The following is a 15564-nucleotide window of genomic DNA, read 5'->3' as shown; positions in this document are numbered from 1 at the left end:
GTACCAGCTATATCTGTACTTTCAAGCCGCTGCAGCTCTCATACAAAGAAGCTGTTTATCTGCCCACTTGTCCATTCACAGAATTCCTTGTATTCTACGAATGGTTTAAAGCAGTGGTCTCCAAACTGTGGACCGGGGTCCAGATGAGGTCCTTTGGTTGATTTTATATGCCCTTGGGGTACTATTTAATCTACTGATACTGACGCATTCCTCCCAATGATACCAGCGATGGGGCACAATTCCCACCAACGATGGGGCACAGTTCATCCCAATGATACCCACAGTGGGGCCAAATGACACCAACGATGGGGCACAATTCCTCTCACTGACACCAAAAATGGGGCATTGTTTACTCCCACTGATTCTGGGACATTTTCCGTTCCAGCCCCCTTAACTAGTAGCCGACCGCAGATAGCCGAATGACGGCTTCACTGCGGCCGGCCAGTTCTGAGTGGACGTCATATGACGTCCTCCCAGAACGCGCTGGGGCGCGCACCCGGCGATCTCCGTGATCGCTGTGTCCTACGGACACAGCTGATCACGTGATGTGGTAAAAGGCCAATCACAGCGGCCTTTTACCACGTGATCAGCGGTGTCCAATGACACGCTGATCAGAGGGAAATGCAAGTGCCGGTTCTCGGCTGCACTTTCCTCTTGCTGTCAGATCGTGAGGAAAGTACTGCCGAGAACCGGCAGTTGTCAGAGCGGGGATCGGCACCGATCATCAGGGCACTGATGATCAGTGCCCTGATGATCGGTGCCCAGCAGTGCCACCTGCAAGTTCCGCCCACCTGTGCCCAGCAGTGCACCCACTAGCTCCGCCCACCTGTGCCCATCAGATCACCCACCTGTGCCCAGCAGTGCACCCACCTGTGCCACTCTGCAGTGTCACACACCTGTGCCCAGAAGTGCCACCTACCTGTGCCCAGCAGTGCCACCCACCTGTGCCCACCCACCTGTGTCCACCAGTGCCACCCACCTGTGCCCACCCACCAGTGCCCGCCCAGCAGTGCTGCCAGTCAGTGCCACCAGTCAGTGTCCAGGGGTTGTGCCAGTCAGTGCCGCCAGTCAGTGCCCAGCAGTGATGCCAGTCAGTGCCGTCTATCAGTACCCATCATCAGTGTCACCTATCAGTGCCGCCTATCAGTGCTGCATATTAGTGCCGCCTATCCGTGACACCTAATTAGTGCTGTCTATCAGTGCCGCCTATCTGTGCCACCTCATTAGTGCTGCCTATCAGTGCCCATCAGTGCCGCCTATCAGTGCTGCCTCATCAACGCACATCAGTGAAGGAGAAAAAATACCTGTTTGAAAAATTTTATAATAGAAACAAAGAAACTTTTTTTTTTTTCAAATTTTTTGCACTTTTTTTATTTATAGCGCAAAAAGTAAAGCGCCCAGTGGCGATTAAATACCACCAAAAGAAAGCTCTATTTGTGAGAAAAAATTGATTAAAATTTCATATGTTCATATTTCAATGTTGCATGACCGCGCAATTGTCAAAGTGCGGCAGCGCTGAAAGCTGAAAATTGGCCTGGTAAATAAGGGGGTATAAGTGCCTGGTAGGCAAGTGGTTAACCACTTCAAGACCGGACACTTTTACCCCCTTCCTGACCAGGGCAATTTTCAGCTTTCAGCGCTATCACGCTTTGAATGACAATTACGCAGTCATGCAACGCTGTACCCAAATTAATTTTTTACCATTTTTTTGAAACAGATAAGGCTTTATTTTGGTGGTATTTATTCACCGCTGGGATTTTTATTTTTTTTGCTATGTAAATGAAAAAGTCCAAAAATTTTGAAAAAAAGTGGTTTTTTTATAAAATTTTGCAAATAAATAATATTTCATCATAAATCTTTGCCAAAATTTATTCCGTTATCTTTTTAGTAAAAAAAAAAAAATCCAAATTAGTTTATAACAAAAATTATAATTTTTAAACATTTTTTTTTACATTTTTATTTTATTTTTTTAATTTTTTTTTACATACTGTCACCCTAGCAGTACAGTGTCACCATGGTGACACTGTACTACTTGTGGGGGGTGATGAAGATTTTTTTTTTTTTTTTTTTTACACATTGCTTTTACAACCATATAGAATGTAAAAGCAATAATTTCTCTTTCTCTCTGTGTGCATTCATGCACTCATTGAGAAGTACTGACTGAGCTGTGATTGGTCTCCGCTTGGCACATGGTACAAGCCTGTTGTGAATAGGCTTGTACCATGTGACCTCTGTGATCATTCACAGATTTCACACGTAGTAAGCAATGATGTCACAAGTGACATCTTGCTTACTACTTTGCATGTGATCACTGATTGGTCAATCAGTGATCACATGATCGGGACCTTGTACAGAGGTCCCGTCCGACGATCGGTGTTTCACTGTGTCCGGAGGACACAGCGGGCACCCAGGGAGTGCCCAGGGAGCGCGCACAAGCAGGGTGCGGGAAGGCCGTTTATAGACGGCCGGTCGGGAAGTGGTTAAAGTCTGTAGGACAGTAAACTGTCCCTATGCTTAATAAATTTGGAGACCACTGGTTTAAAGAATAAGTTCACCTTGTTCACATGTTATAAGAGTACCAGCGCTCCTCTCTGACAGCAGGTGGGGATTCTTCTCCCTGCAACAGCTGTCACAATTCAAAAACAACACAGTTATGCAGGGCTCCACTGACACGGCTACATCATTCATTCACAGTTTCCTGGGGCTGAACAGACTACAAGTACACTTTGTGGCAGAAGGCTTGTAGTTCTCAATGAAATGTGAGGGTGCTGGTGAGTACTCTCATAGTTCATTAATTCTTCCTGCCATTCAGTAACTGCCTGCCCGTATAGACAGCTGACAGAGTCTGCAGGATACAGGCATTGCACCCGCAATGCCTTACAGGCTGCAACGTAAAAAAAATAAAACACACATTTTCTTACCTGCAAAAAGATATGTATTTGTTTATTTTTCAAAAGTTGAACTTTAAGAATACAAGGTTTTCTATGAATAGACAAGGGGTGAGGGGCGGATAACCAACAGTAATGTTTCTATTTTTAAGAGCTGCAGTTTCCATAGCCAAAAGCAGCCCAAAGTATTACGATAGCTGCACTATCCAGTATTAATGAAAGAAGGACTTTTTTACTGCAGAACGGCAATCGTGCCATAAATTTGCTTTAAGTTCTGCATTCTAAGCCATCATAAGGAAATAACTTTCACCCATCTTTCAATTGCAAAAATGAAGAAATAGATCAAAACAGCCTAAAGGTTGCAAGACACAACCTGATTTGATCTCCTATTTAGGTATCATGAGGTGTCCACACCTAGAATAGCACATTGGACCAATAAAAACACATTAATACAGGGCTCAGGACTAGAAGAAATAGATTTTATGGTAAGTGTAGTAATCTTATTTTCTTCATCGTTCATTGTGGGACAAAGGAATTCATAAACAGTTGCCATGTCTAAAAGATGTCCAACTAAGGAGTGGGCAACAGTAATTAGCAGAACCAGAAGGGACCAGGAACTGTTCCATAGGACTACCAGAAGGATGAATACCTGAATCTGAAACAGATGAAAATTAACACAGGAAAAAGCTGCGAATGACCATGAAAGGCTACAGAGAATCAGTCTGGTGCTCAGAAAAGGACGAAAGAATTCACCGCCAAGGGAACAATTCCACCTGAAACATTGCTAAACCAGAACCAGCTCAAAAACATCAACAAAAACAAGGCAACTGCCTGACAAGGAATATTGGACCAACAATGTAACACTGTCATAAAAAAAAAAAAAAAAAAAAAAAAAAAAAAAAGAACAGTGGTGATAGTAAAAGAAAAAAAAACGAGACTGGCAACAACCCAGTGGTACCAATCCTGAAGTCAGTTTGGTTAAGAGAGGTAGGGTGCTCAGGAGGTGTCTTTTAAAATACAGACAGTTGTGAAGGTACACTATACCCAGACTGATTAATATAAACATAAGAAAAAGGAGAAGGATGAGCAAAACCCATCTACCAAAAACACCCAAAAAGTATCTCTGGGGCCTGATAAAGAAAGCTCTACATTGCCTGCGTAACCCAAAACAGAATATGATTCCCATCCCGGCCCAATGAACATCCACAGTTGTGGAATGAGACAGAAATCATAGACGAATAGCTAATAATGAACACCTGGAGGGGGTCAGAACCAGGGAAGGATCAGGAGAAACCTCCTCAAGAGGCTGCAAATCAGCCAGAGAAGAAGGATTAGATCCAGATGATCAGTGTCTGCAAACAGCTACATGTACTCTATCCACAATAGGGAGTACATGCAGCAGGATCTCCATATGTGCTTTCTGCTGATAATACAGTAGAAAAAGAGGTCTTCCCTTTATGGGGTCTTCCAGCCATGCACGCAATGGGGAGCACTTAGGTGCACAAACCTCTCCTTCCTGGAGGTGGAATACAATACTTAGGTGATGTTCAACAAAGTCACGCCAGAGACTTCTTGGCCCATAGGTATTGTCCAGATATTTTGAAAAAAGTCCAGGCTCCCAGGTACCAAGGAGGGAGCTTGAAGAAGACCAGAACATGAGATGTTCTTCCAATTCCCTAGTGGCCCTTAAAAGAGAAAGGACAGAAGGGGAAGAGTGCATTGACCCCCAGGATGTAGACTTCCTCAGTGAGGGCATAAAATGAACAGCCTCACCTGAACACAAATACTGTTTACCAATACTAGACACCTGTGAGGCCCCATCTGGCCAAAGCTTAGGGATGTTGAGCCCTTGCAAAGCGTTCTGAAAACAAGGGTCCAGAAAGCTGACTCTCTTTAGGAGAGTTGTCTAAGCAACGCACAGTAGAGGTGTGTGCATGGAAAGGACACTAGGGTGGACATTTAGTCCTATGTCATGAAATAAAGTAGCCTGAGTGGTCAGGTCCTTGTTAGTGGAGGGAGCAGTGGGGACTAGTTAAGATATACAATAGGACATGCACACCAGTAGAAGAGTGCTTGGGAAACATCTTTGCTTTCATATGGTTTAAGGTTTTTTGGATGTGCGCTGAATTTTAATGGAATTATTTGGGCTATTACTGATCATTCACAGAAATGATGTTTTGTGTATTCCCTTTTTGTACAATATATATTATATAATTTTTCCTGGCTTTTGAGCTAAATGCTTTTTTTCGGTTTTAGATTTCTATAGTGCTGACTCTATGGACCTCCTCCCTGATGAATATGCATCTTGCAGAGAGATCCCCTTCGCCTAGGCTGCAGTTTTCTCTGCCTTTATTATTCCATATTCCACATGTGCCACACCTAGTTGAGATACTGCACTGGAATGAGTGTGGACAGGAAGTGACATCATACTCATGGCAGCTCCTGGCACAGGATGTAATGTCATATCAGTGAGGGGGACAAGGAGGGGCTAAAGCAATTTGGGCAGCATTTTGCCCATAAAGATTCAAAAGCCAAACAAAAAACAGGCGGAAATTGGATTTAATAAAGGCATTTTCACCCCCAAACAGTGTACTCCCCTCCCCCAACCTCATGCTACCTGGTGTCCACTATTGGTAACTTTTTTATATTTTACTTTGTTTATTTCACAATACATGTTTGGCATTTATGGCACAATTCTCTAAACCTTACTGTGCTTGAACATGCTCTGCTTAGCTGTAAGTTTACCTCTGGAGTGGTGATCTTTGTGCTTTGTTTGTACAACTCTGTATAGTATCTTTTTTATGTGGCTTTTTACCAAGTCTTCCACGTTGAACATGAAAAAATACACGTAAATTTAAACTTTTCTTTCTGGTGTGCTGACTTTCATTATATACACAGCAGTAGGAACTGGCCTGGTCCTTCAGCAGAGAACCCAGGAAGACACTCTGCCAAGTACAACTGCACAGGGATGGCAATAAGCCAACTGAAGGAGAATCCACACGCAGGGGGTTAACCAATGGGGCAAAAGGGAAGTCCTGAGATCCCAAATGTTGGGGAGGCAAACCACTCGAGGACCAGTCCGATTTACACACAGCTCCCTACTTGTAGAATTTGGGGTGCACTTCATTACAAAAGGCTTGTCACAATGGGACAGTAAACCTTTAAAGCTTTGGCCCCGACTTGAGTGGCAGCTAGGCTCTACTGTTACTGTTGAAGTCAATGAGGGGTGAGATTCCTCCGACTCTATCACAGACCTCCAGCATTGAGGCAGATGCACATTACTTACACCTGTGGTATTGCCAAAAGCAGGTTTGAAGAGACGTTCCTTGAAGGGTAAGCAAAGCGGCTTAAGAGTGCCCTAGGCAGTTCTACAGACACCTGTCCCATGCGAAACACAAGCTGTCACAACTGAAGCACAAAGCTCCAGACATCTGCTAAAACTGCTCTAGGATCGCTCTTAAGGGATTCTACCAATTCGGAAGCAGTTTGACAGGTCAAGGACAAAACCAGTTAATTCAAACTGGGATCTAAGATGGCACTCTATCTTTGAAGTCCTGAAAGGTAAGCATACCATCAACCCTTCTGATGGTAATTATGTTCCTGTCAGGTGCATCCAAAGTGGGCAACGATCACCAGTTTACTCATTTCTTCCCAAGGTAAAATACTCTGCCACACTTTCAGGAGAGCCCAGTAGCCATTGGGGCATTTCCAACATGCACAGAGGAAGCACAAGTGTCTTTGCAGCTGTAGGAGATAAAAAGACTCAAGGCCTGAAACAGGCTGATCCTCTAGAGGCAAGGTGATACTCACTGCATCAAAAGTTTGAAACAACCCACTATGTATTGATGTCGATTACAGGAGACAGCAGTGACCCAAAAATGTCCCCTTCTGAAATAGAATTAGAAATGGGCACAGGAGCTACAAGCTTGGTTTGATTCATAGGTTCAAGGAGGTCAGCGACTCTGCCAGAGATGGCTTGCTTAAAGCCTCTGCACGCAGGCTGCTCTAATAACTGGGTACAGACAAGGTCCAAAGTGGACATGGAGAAGGCCTCAGCCCTGTTTGACGTAACTACAGGTTTGGATGACAACCCAATAACAGGAGTCCCAGAATACAGGTTTGGGTTACTTCTGAGGATACTGGATACATTTTTCCAGAACCACTAGGGTAGTAGGAGAGGAGATCATCCATCCATAGCAGAGGGGCTGCCCATTGTGTCTTTGAGAAGACATGTTACACTGTTGTGGTAAATAAATAGGCCCAATATGAGGCAAGGCCTCAAGTGCTCACAAACCTGGGAGCAGCTAGTGCCAATCAGGTTCAGGAGACTAAAGATGAACAATCATTGTAGGCAGGCAGTGGACCAAGATCAGATATCCAAGTGGTGCTGCACCTAGTGGATTACGTCAGTTAAAACCAACAGTGCCTGGAAACTTGAAAGGGTCCCAGAGGTGCAAACAGAAAGGTAGCTTCTGGTGCATCAACCCAACCAGCCTTACTCATTGAGTCTTCAGAGACACATAGGGCTGTGTAACTGTTCCTGAAAAGTGATTAATGGATAAATAATGTATACAAGGGGAGGCAAAGTGCCACAATTCAGAGCCCAATACTTGAAGATAACATTCCAGGCTACCACTGCACATTTAGTTCAGTGGGATTTGGGCACAGAATCCAAAGCTAATGCTTTGAGGAAAAGCCGATATGAATAGCAGCTATATAGAGACCAGCTATGCAGCTGTGTAGGGATTTTGTATGGAGTTGCTGAAGAAAAATCCCACAAAGTTAGGAAAAGCATCCAACTTCCTAGGACACTAGCAAAAAAAACAAAAACAAAAAAAAAAAACAGACATATTGGGTAGAAGAGGGGGTCTATGGGGCTGGCTTTTCTGTTTGCCAGCACTCCGACCTCCAGTAGCAATATTATAACTCAACTGTTTAATTCCTTTATCCTTCAATGAACAAGAGAAAGTTCAATGAATATATGTGGCAACTCCAAGGTAAACATTTATGTACACAGTTGAAATACATATGTATATATGAATCATCTTACCTGTCAAAAGATTTTATACTTTTCGGATAGTCTTATTACCCAGACACCACTGCCACACTGCAAAGCCAGGTCCAAATGTCCCTAACTACACTGCAGTGCAGACTACAATGTATTTCCGAACAGCAGTTCACTCTCTGCTTTCTCTCATTAGGAAGTTTCCAGTGTTGCAGTAGCGCATGACTGACAGAGCGCGCTGCTTCATCTCTCAGTCCGACAGTGCCACAAAAAGGACATCTTATCTTAATGCTTTACTACGCAGTGTCTTGTTCACCAATATTAATAAAGAGAAAACATGAAAAATTACCTGCTATGAAGATTAGAGAACACTAAAGCTTGGTTAAAAGAAATTCTGCTGAATAGTTCTTGCAAATGTTGTACTTTCTCTTCAAAAGTCTTGTGTGGCAGTGGGTGTGAATTTACCACCTTATAATATTGCTTTAACCCTAAACCAAAGCAATAAAGAACAAAAATCAGACTCAAATACAAGTTAGTTTCATTTCAGTATTTGTTATTTAACGTACCAAGAAGACTAGGGTCAGTTGCATTCAACCTGACAAAGATTGGCTCTCGCATATATGTTGTCAGTGCTCTTGCTAAGGATTCTGGGTATGTAGCTGAAACCGCCAGCATTTGCTTGTTAGCCGGAAGAGATGAATAAATCCAGCTGATAAAACAAAACATTAATGAAAAAAAATTTTCACTTGTATGTTAAACGCAAATTTATTAATTGTACAGTTCCTACTTAATTTGTTCCTGGAAGCTCCCTTCTTCTAGAAGTTTATCCGCTTCATCAAGAATGAAAAGGCGAATGCTGGCTGTGTTAAGGTAGCCAATTTCTATCAATTGCTTTATTCTGCCTGCAACAAGAAAAAGAAAAGGACACTTTCATGTAAGACCCTATTTCCAGCATAAAGTTGACTTTTATTCTTAGGGAATTAAACTGAAGCAATTGCATAAGCCAAGTCAGTTATCAATGAACACATTCCACAATTCTTATACACAAAAATGACAACAAATTTAGAGGAAATTCAATGAACAAAACATTTGTATTGCTCTCAAGAGGAGTCACAAGTTGAAAAAAATCAATACCTAATTTAATATGTAACAAATTCACTTTAAATTCGAAGAGGAATTTACAAAAACCAATTCATTTTCTATGCTTAAAAAATATGTAAACACAATTCATACTCATGATCTGTGCCTGCTGTACCATGTACTTGTAAAAGTTTCCTGATCTCTTTGTATTGCTTCCTTTGTGTGAAATCACTTGTGTTCCTGTCAGTCCCTCTGCTTTCTTATTAAAAACTGACCACACTAGGCAGGAGAGCGCAGTGTGGTCAGTTCTCTAGCTGCGCTGGGAATTCAGCCTGCTCTCCTCCAACGGTCAGACCTGTCCTGACACCCTCCCATCCTCACTGGGAAGACCAATGTACTTCTGTTTTTCCTTCACCGGCTCCTTATCCTTTACGTTTGACACTAAAACTATACACCAAAGCTTATTCATGTGATTTAAAAGACACCCTATTACTTTCATCTACACTAAATACAGTGCCTTGAAAAAGTATTTCTACCCCTCAAAAGTTTACATATTTTTGTCATGTTACAGCCAAAAACGCAAATGTATTTTATTGGGATTTTATGTAATAGACCAACACAAAGTGGCATATAATTGTGAGGTGGAAGGAAAATGATAAATGGTTTTCCACATTTTTTTCACATAAATATCTGTAAAGTGTGGTGTGCATTTGTATTCAGCCCCCTTTACTCTGGATACTCCTAACTAAAATCTAGTGGAACCAATTGCCTTCAGAAGTCACCTAAATAGGAAATAATCCATCTGTGTGTAATTTAATCTCAGTATAAATGCTAAAGCTGTTCTATGAAGCCCTCATAGCTTTGTTAGAGAACATTAGTGAATAAACAGCATCATGAAGGCCAAGGAACACACCAGACAGGTCAGGGATAAAGTTGTGGAGAAGCTTAAAGCAGGGTTAGGTTACGAAAAAAAATCTCAAGCTTTGAACATCTCACCGAGCACTGTTCAATTCATCATCCAAAAATGGAAAAAGAGTATGGAACAACTGCAAACCTACCAAGACATGGCTGTCCTAAACTGACAGGCCGGGCAAGGAGAGCACTAATCAGAGAAGCAGCCAAGAGGTAGCTCTGAAGGAGCTGCAGAGATCCACAGCTCAGATGAGAGAATATGTCCATAGGACAACTATTAGTGTACTCCACAAATCTGGCCTTTATGGAACAGTGGCAAGAAGAAAGCAATTGTTGAAAGAAAGCCATAAGACGTCCAGTTTGCGAGAAGCTATGCGGAGGACACAGCAAACATGTGGAAAAAGGTGCTCTGGTCAGATGAGACCAAAATGGAATTTTTTGGCCTAAAAGCAAAACGCTATGTGTGGCAAAAAACTAATTATACACATCAGCCTGCACACACCAGCAGGGACAAGAAAGCTGGTCAGAATTGATAGGAAGATGGATGGAGCCAAATACAGTGCAATTTTAGAAGAAAATCTGTTAAGAGTCTGCAAAAGACTTGAGACTGGGGTGGAGGTTCACCTTCCAGCAGGACAATGACCCTAAACATACAGCCAGAGCTACAATGGAATGGTTTAGATCAAAGCATATTCATGTGTTAGAATGGGACAGTCAAAGTCCAGACCTAAATCCAATTGAGAATCTGTGGCAAGACTTGAAAATTGCTGTTCACAGACGCTCTCCATCCAATCTGACACAGCTTGAGTTATTTTGCAAAGAAGAATGAGCAAAAATGTCACTATCTAGATGTGCAAAACTGGTAGAGACATACTCAAAAAGACTTGCAGCTGGAATTGCAGTGAAAGGTGGTCCTACAAAGTATTGACTCAGGGGGGCTGAATACAAATGCACTCCACGCTTTTCATATATTTGTAAAAAAATTTGAAAACCATTTATCATTTTCCTTCCACTTCACAATTATGTGCCATTTTGTGTTGGTCTATCACATAAAATCTCCAAAAAATACATTTATGTGTTTGGTTGTAACATGAGAAAATGTGTAAACTTTCGAGGGGTATAAATACTTTTTAAAAGGCACTGTATTTGGTCAATGTGCATTTAATATTGATTTAAAATGCCCCACCATTTAAGGGTAGGTGAACAAGGGGTTTAAAAGTGTTTCTTCTAGACATTTATGTCTACAAAGCAGCACTGTAATTGCTCATATAGATGGGCATTCTTGTAAAACGCAACCTTTTCCATTCATACATGGTGCTGCTTAGTGCAAGCATTTGAAAAGGAAAAAGCTGAGTTTGTCCTGCTTTGCCTTCAGTTCAAAACACAACACAATGCAACACAAGGCATTTGAGAAAAAAAATCAATGCAAAGCAAGTTACATGCAGCCTCTGAACTGTTATCTGCACTAGGCCAACAAAGTCAAAGGATTTTTAAAAATAATTTATATTTCTATAGCGCTTTTCTACATGGGGACTCAAAGCACTTTATCTGATATTTGTCAAGATGGTTACACTGCCATCTTGGGCACACTAAGCAGAATATGGGGCCAACTGAGACAGGAGTCAATTTACCTAGCAGCATGTTGGGTTGTAGGATGAGATTGGAGCCCCCAAGGAAAGCCCATGCAAGCACAGAAAGCATGTGCAAACTCTCTATGTGGGTACAGTGTCCTGAAGGGGACCAAGATGCCCAGTGCTGCAAGGCAAGTGCTAACCACTAAGCCACGATCCACAATATGCTGATTTGATTGATGAAGAAAATAATTAAAATAAAAATGACAGGGGAGAGATTGTGTGGATAAAGCATTTCAGACATGCAAACACAACTAGATACATCCAAAGTACCATTTAGAATATTTTAAGAAATCAATACCAGGGGAGCCTACAGCTATGTGGCACTTCTTCAGCTTTGTTTTGTCCTGAGGCAGTGGAGTCCCTCCTATACAGACATGACACTCCAGTCCTTCCATGCGGCTACCTATAGTAATAATCACTGAATGGATCTGGACTGCAATTTCCCTTGTAGGGGCCAAAATCAAGATCTAAAAACAAAGAACATTTTTATTAAATAAATGTAATGTAGATACTGATACAAAGCAACATACAACATATAAAACAGAGATGCAGGCAAAATACCTGTGTAGCAGTGTTTTCCAGAATCAGAGAATCTAAAGCCACCGTTGAAAAGACGCATGTTTTTCCTGTTCCTGACTTGGCCTGTACTATTAAATCTACAATTTAGTAAACAAAAAGAAAAAAGCAGTTAATATCAGTTATACAATTCAGATTAAGGGCTCACTCAAGATGAGTGATCTGGCACGGATGCTGCTGAAAATCATTGACTCTTGTTGGTGGGCATGAACACAGTGAGTCTGCGAAAAACCAAGAGAAGAAGTCTGTCCAAATCAATGAAGGCTGACAGGCATTGCCACAATGCCCCTACTAGGCACTTTTACCCCATTCCTGCCCAGGCCAATTTTCTTTGCTTTTGCACTTTGAATGACAATTGTGTGGTCATGCAACACTGCACCCTTATAAAATGTATTATATATTTTTTCCACACAAGATTTTTTTTTTTTTGCACTATAAATGAAAAAGACTGAAAATTAAAAAAAAAATGCATTTTTCTTCGTTTCTGTTATACAATTTTGCAAATCTTTCCACACAAATTTAGGCCAAACTGTATTCTGCTGCATTTCTTTGGTGAAACTAACCCAAATCAGTGTTTATTATTTAGTTGGTAGGAAAGTTATAGAGTCTATAAACGAGGGGTGCACTGAAATTTCAGTGGCCAAAACGTTTCAGCCGAAAACTACCCTATCGGCCTTTGGCCAATATGAAAATAAGCACTGATACAGGTGCCGAAAAAAACTCTGCCCCTCACCCACCTCCACCCACTTGGTGGTTCTCAGCCTTACCTGAGAAACCACCGAACAATCCCGGTGCTGGGCATAGGGATGCATGCATTACTTATTTCTAATCACAAGGGATGCATGCATTCCTTGTGATGGGAATAAAAGCGATTACATTTTTTTTTTTTTAAAAGGGACAGTGTAAAAAAATAAAAATAAAGTTTAAAGTGCCCCCCCATCCCCCCATGCTCGCATGTAGTGGTGAATGCATATGGAGACCACGTCCACATATGTAAATGGTGTTCAAACCACACGTGAGGTATCGCCGCGAACATCAGAGAAAGAGCAATAATTCTCGCACTAGGCCTCCTGTGTAACTTTACGCTAGTAAGTGTAGAAAATTTTAAAGAGTCACTCATGAAGATTTTTAACCAATTCAATACCGGGCAATTTTACACCTTCCTGCCCAGGCCAGTTTTCAGCGCTCTCACAATTTGAATGACAATTGCGCAGTCATACAACATTCTACCCAAACTAAAATTTTATCATTTTCTTCACACAACTAGGGCTTTCTTTTGGTGGTATTTAATCACCATTGGGGTTTTTATTTTTTGCTAAATTAACAAAAAAAGTCCAAAAATTTTGAAAAAAAAACACGTTTTTCTTTGTTTCTGTTATAAAATTTTGCAAATAAATAATTGTTCTTCATAAATTTAGGCCAAGATGTATTCTGCTACATGTCTTTGGTGAAAATAAGCCATATTAGGATGTATTTTTGAGTTTGTAGGAAAGTTATAGAGTTCACAAACTATGGGATAGATCTGAATATTGATCGATCCTGAAGTACTGACAGCCAATCTAATTTCTTGAGGTCCAAGAATGTCAGAACAGTACAGATATCCCCCAAATGACCCCTTTTTGCAAAGTAGACAGTCCGACGTACTTCATAAGAGGCATGGCGAGCTTTTTGAAGTTGTATTTTTTTTGTCATAAGTTTTCGGACAATTAAAAAAATTAGTTTCACTATTTTTTTTTTACATATTGTCACCAGTGCAGTACAGTGTCATCATATACCTGGCATGGCGGTGATCAGGAACACTGGCTGGTGACAGTATGAAAAAAAAAATATATATTTTTTTATTTTTTTAAGATTTTTTTTCATATTTCACTATGACCAAAGTAGTACAATGTTACCATAGTAACATTGTACTACTTCGGGGAAGTGATCAGTTTTTTTTTTTTTTACACAATTTGCTTATAGCAAAAAATCTGCAAAGCTCTGCAGGAGCGCAATCTGCGCATGTGCGGGAGGACGCCATATGGCGTCCAACCGGAACGCTGATGACATTTGCCGGCCACCATTTGGCCATAGAGCGGGTGGCAAATGGTTAAGCACCGTTGTAAGACGCCATTCCACGAGTGCGCACAATTTTAAAAGCGTGACATGTTGGGTATCTAGTTACTCGGCATAACATCATATTTTACAAAAAAAATTGGGTATATATAGTTTTTTTTTTTTTTTAAATCATTAAAAAGTGTATTTTTGTTCCCCCGAGAAATTGTATTTGAAAAATATATTAATTTTGAAGAAATAAACTGTCCATTTCATCCAGTTCATCCTGAATTTTCGATTTTGGCACCAGAATTTTCATTTTGGTGCATCACTACTACAAATTATATTTATCTATAAATCCTGACATACTGATGGCCAATCCAATTTATTAAAGCCCAAAAACGCCAGGATAGTACAAATATTCCCACCCCAAATTACCACTTTTCGGAAAGTAGACAGTAGAGGTATTTTGTAAGAGACATGATGTGTTTTGTTTGACATGATGAAAAAATGACAAATGAAAAAATAAAAATAACTGGTGCAGCGGCGATCAGGGACACTGACTGGGGACAGTATGTAAAAGTAAATAATAATGCAAATTTTTACAAACTTTTTTTACTACTCCTGTTATCAGAGCAATACAATGTTACCACAGCAACATTGTACTACTCTAGGCAAGTGATCATTTTGTTTTGGTGTTTTTTTTTGTTTTTGTTTTTTTACACATTATGCAAGAATTTTACAGAATGAAACCAATTATTTCAGTAGTTTTTGTTGTGATCAGCTGTGATTTTCCACAGCTGATCACATACTACAGATGGGCTGTGATTGGTCACATTGATCACATGTACAGACTGTGCCAATCACAGCTAGCAGCACAGTTTTAAGAAATTAATGGCATGAAAGGAAGCTGTTCATTGTTTACAACTGTCATGTGATCGGCTGTGACTGGTCACAGTGATCACATGACACTGGCAGTGGGCTGATGTAGTGATCTGTGACCGGCTGTGTCCGGAGGACACAGCAAGTGACTGATTGCACCGGAGCACCGGCCATGGGGCGAGCATGAGGAGCGATCCTGGAAGGATGTCATATGACATCCTCCCAGGATAATAGAGACCTCGCTCGGCTGTCATCTTACAATAGGCCAGACGGGAAGGAGTTAACAAAAAAAAAAATTAAAAAAATACCTGTGAGATATAAAAACTGTTTTAAGCAAAAGTACTTAAACCACATGAGTACTTAAGGGCGCACAGGCTTCAATGAAATGCAGGCAAGAGCTGCTGTTGGTATTTAAACAGTTGCCTATATTCTACCCAAGTCTTCCCCAAGCTATTGTTTACTGATGAACTATAACTGGAAGGCAATGTGCAAAATGTAGTTTTAGATACTCACAAAGCCTTTAAAACAGACATGGATACATTTTTTGATACTA

General features: G+C 41.0%; 1 protein-coding gene across 1 annotated transcript in view; it reads right to left on the bottom strand.

Moving 5' to 3' along the window:
- The window catches only part of DDX20 (DEAD-box helicase 20), a 56711-nt gene that overhangs the window by 26572 nt on the left and 14575 nt on the right, over positions 1-15564 (bottom strand). Inside the window, exons 3-7 of the mRNA XM_089668313.1 lie at positions 12081-12175; positions 11818-11986; positions 8681-8795; positions 8460-8602; positions 8243-8381 (exon numbers count right to left, since the gene is read on the bottom strand). Of these exons, the coding sequence (XP_089524439.1) occupies positions 8243-8381; positions 8460-8602; positions 8681-8795; positions 11818-11986; positions 12081-12175 (661 nt within the window). The remainder of the gene's footprint in view (positions 1-8242; positions 8382-8459; positions 8603-8680; positions 8796-11817; positions 11987-12080; positions 12176-15564) is intronic.

This window comes from Staurois parvus, unplaced genomic scaffold, assembly GCF_062004578.1.
Source record: "Staurois parvus isolate SC_StPar_1 unplaced genomic scaffold, SC_StPar_1.0 ptg000056l, whole genome shotgun sequence".
NCBI lineage: Eukaryota > Metazoa > Chordata > Amphibia > Anura > Ranidae > Staurois > Staurois parvus.
This window is presented reverse-complemented; position numbering and strand designations above follow the sequence as displayed.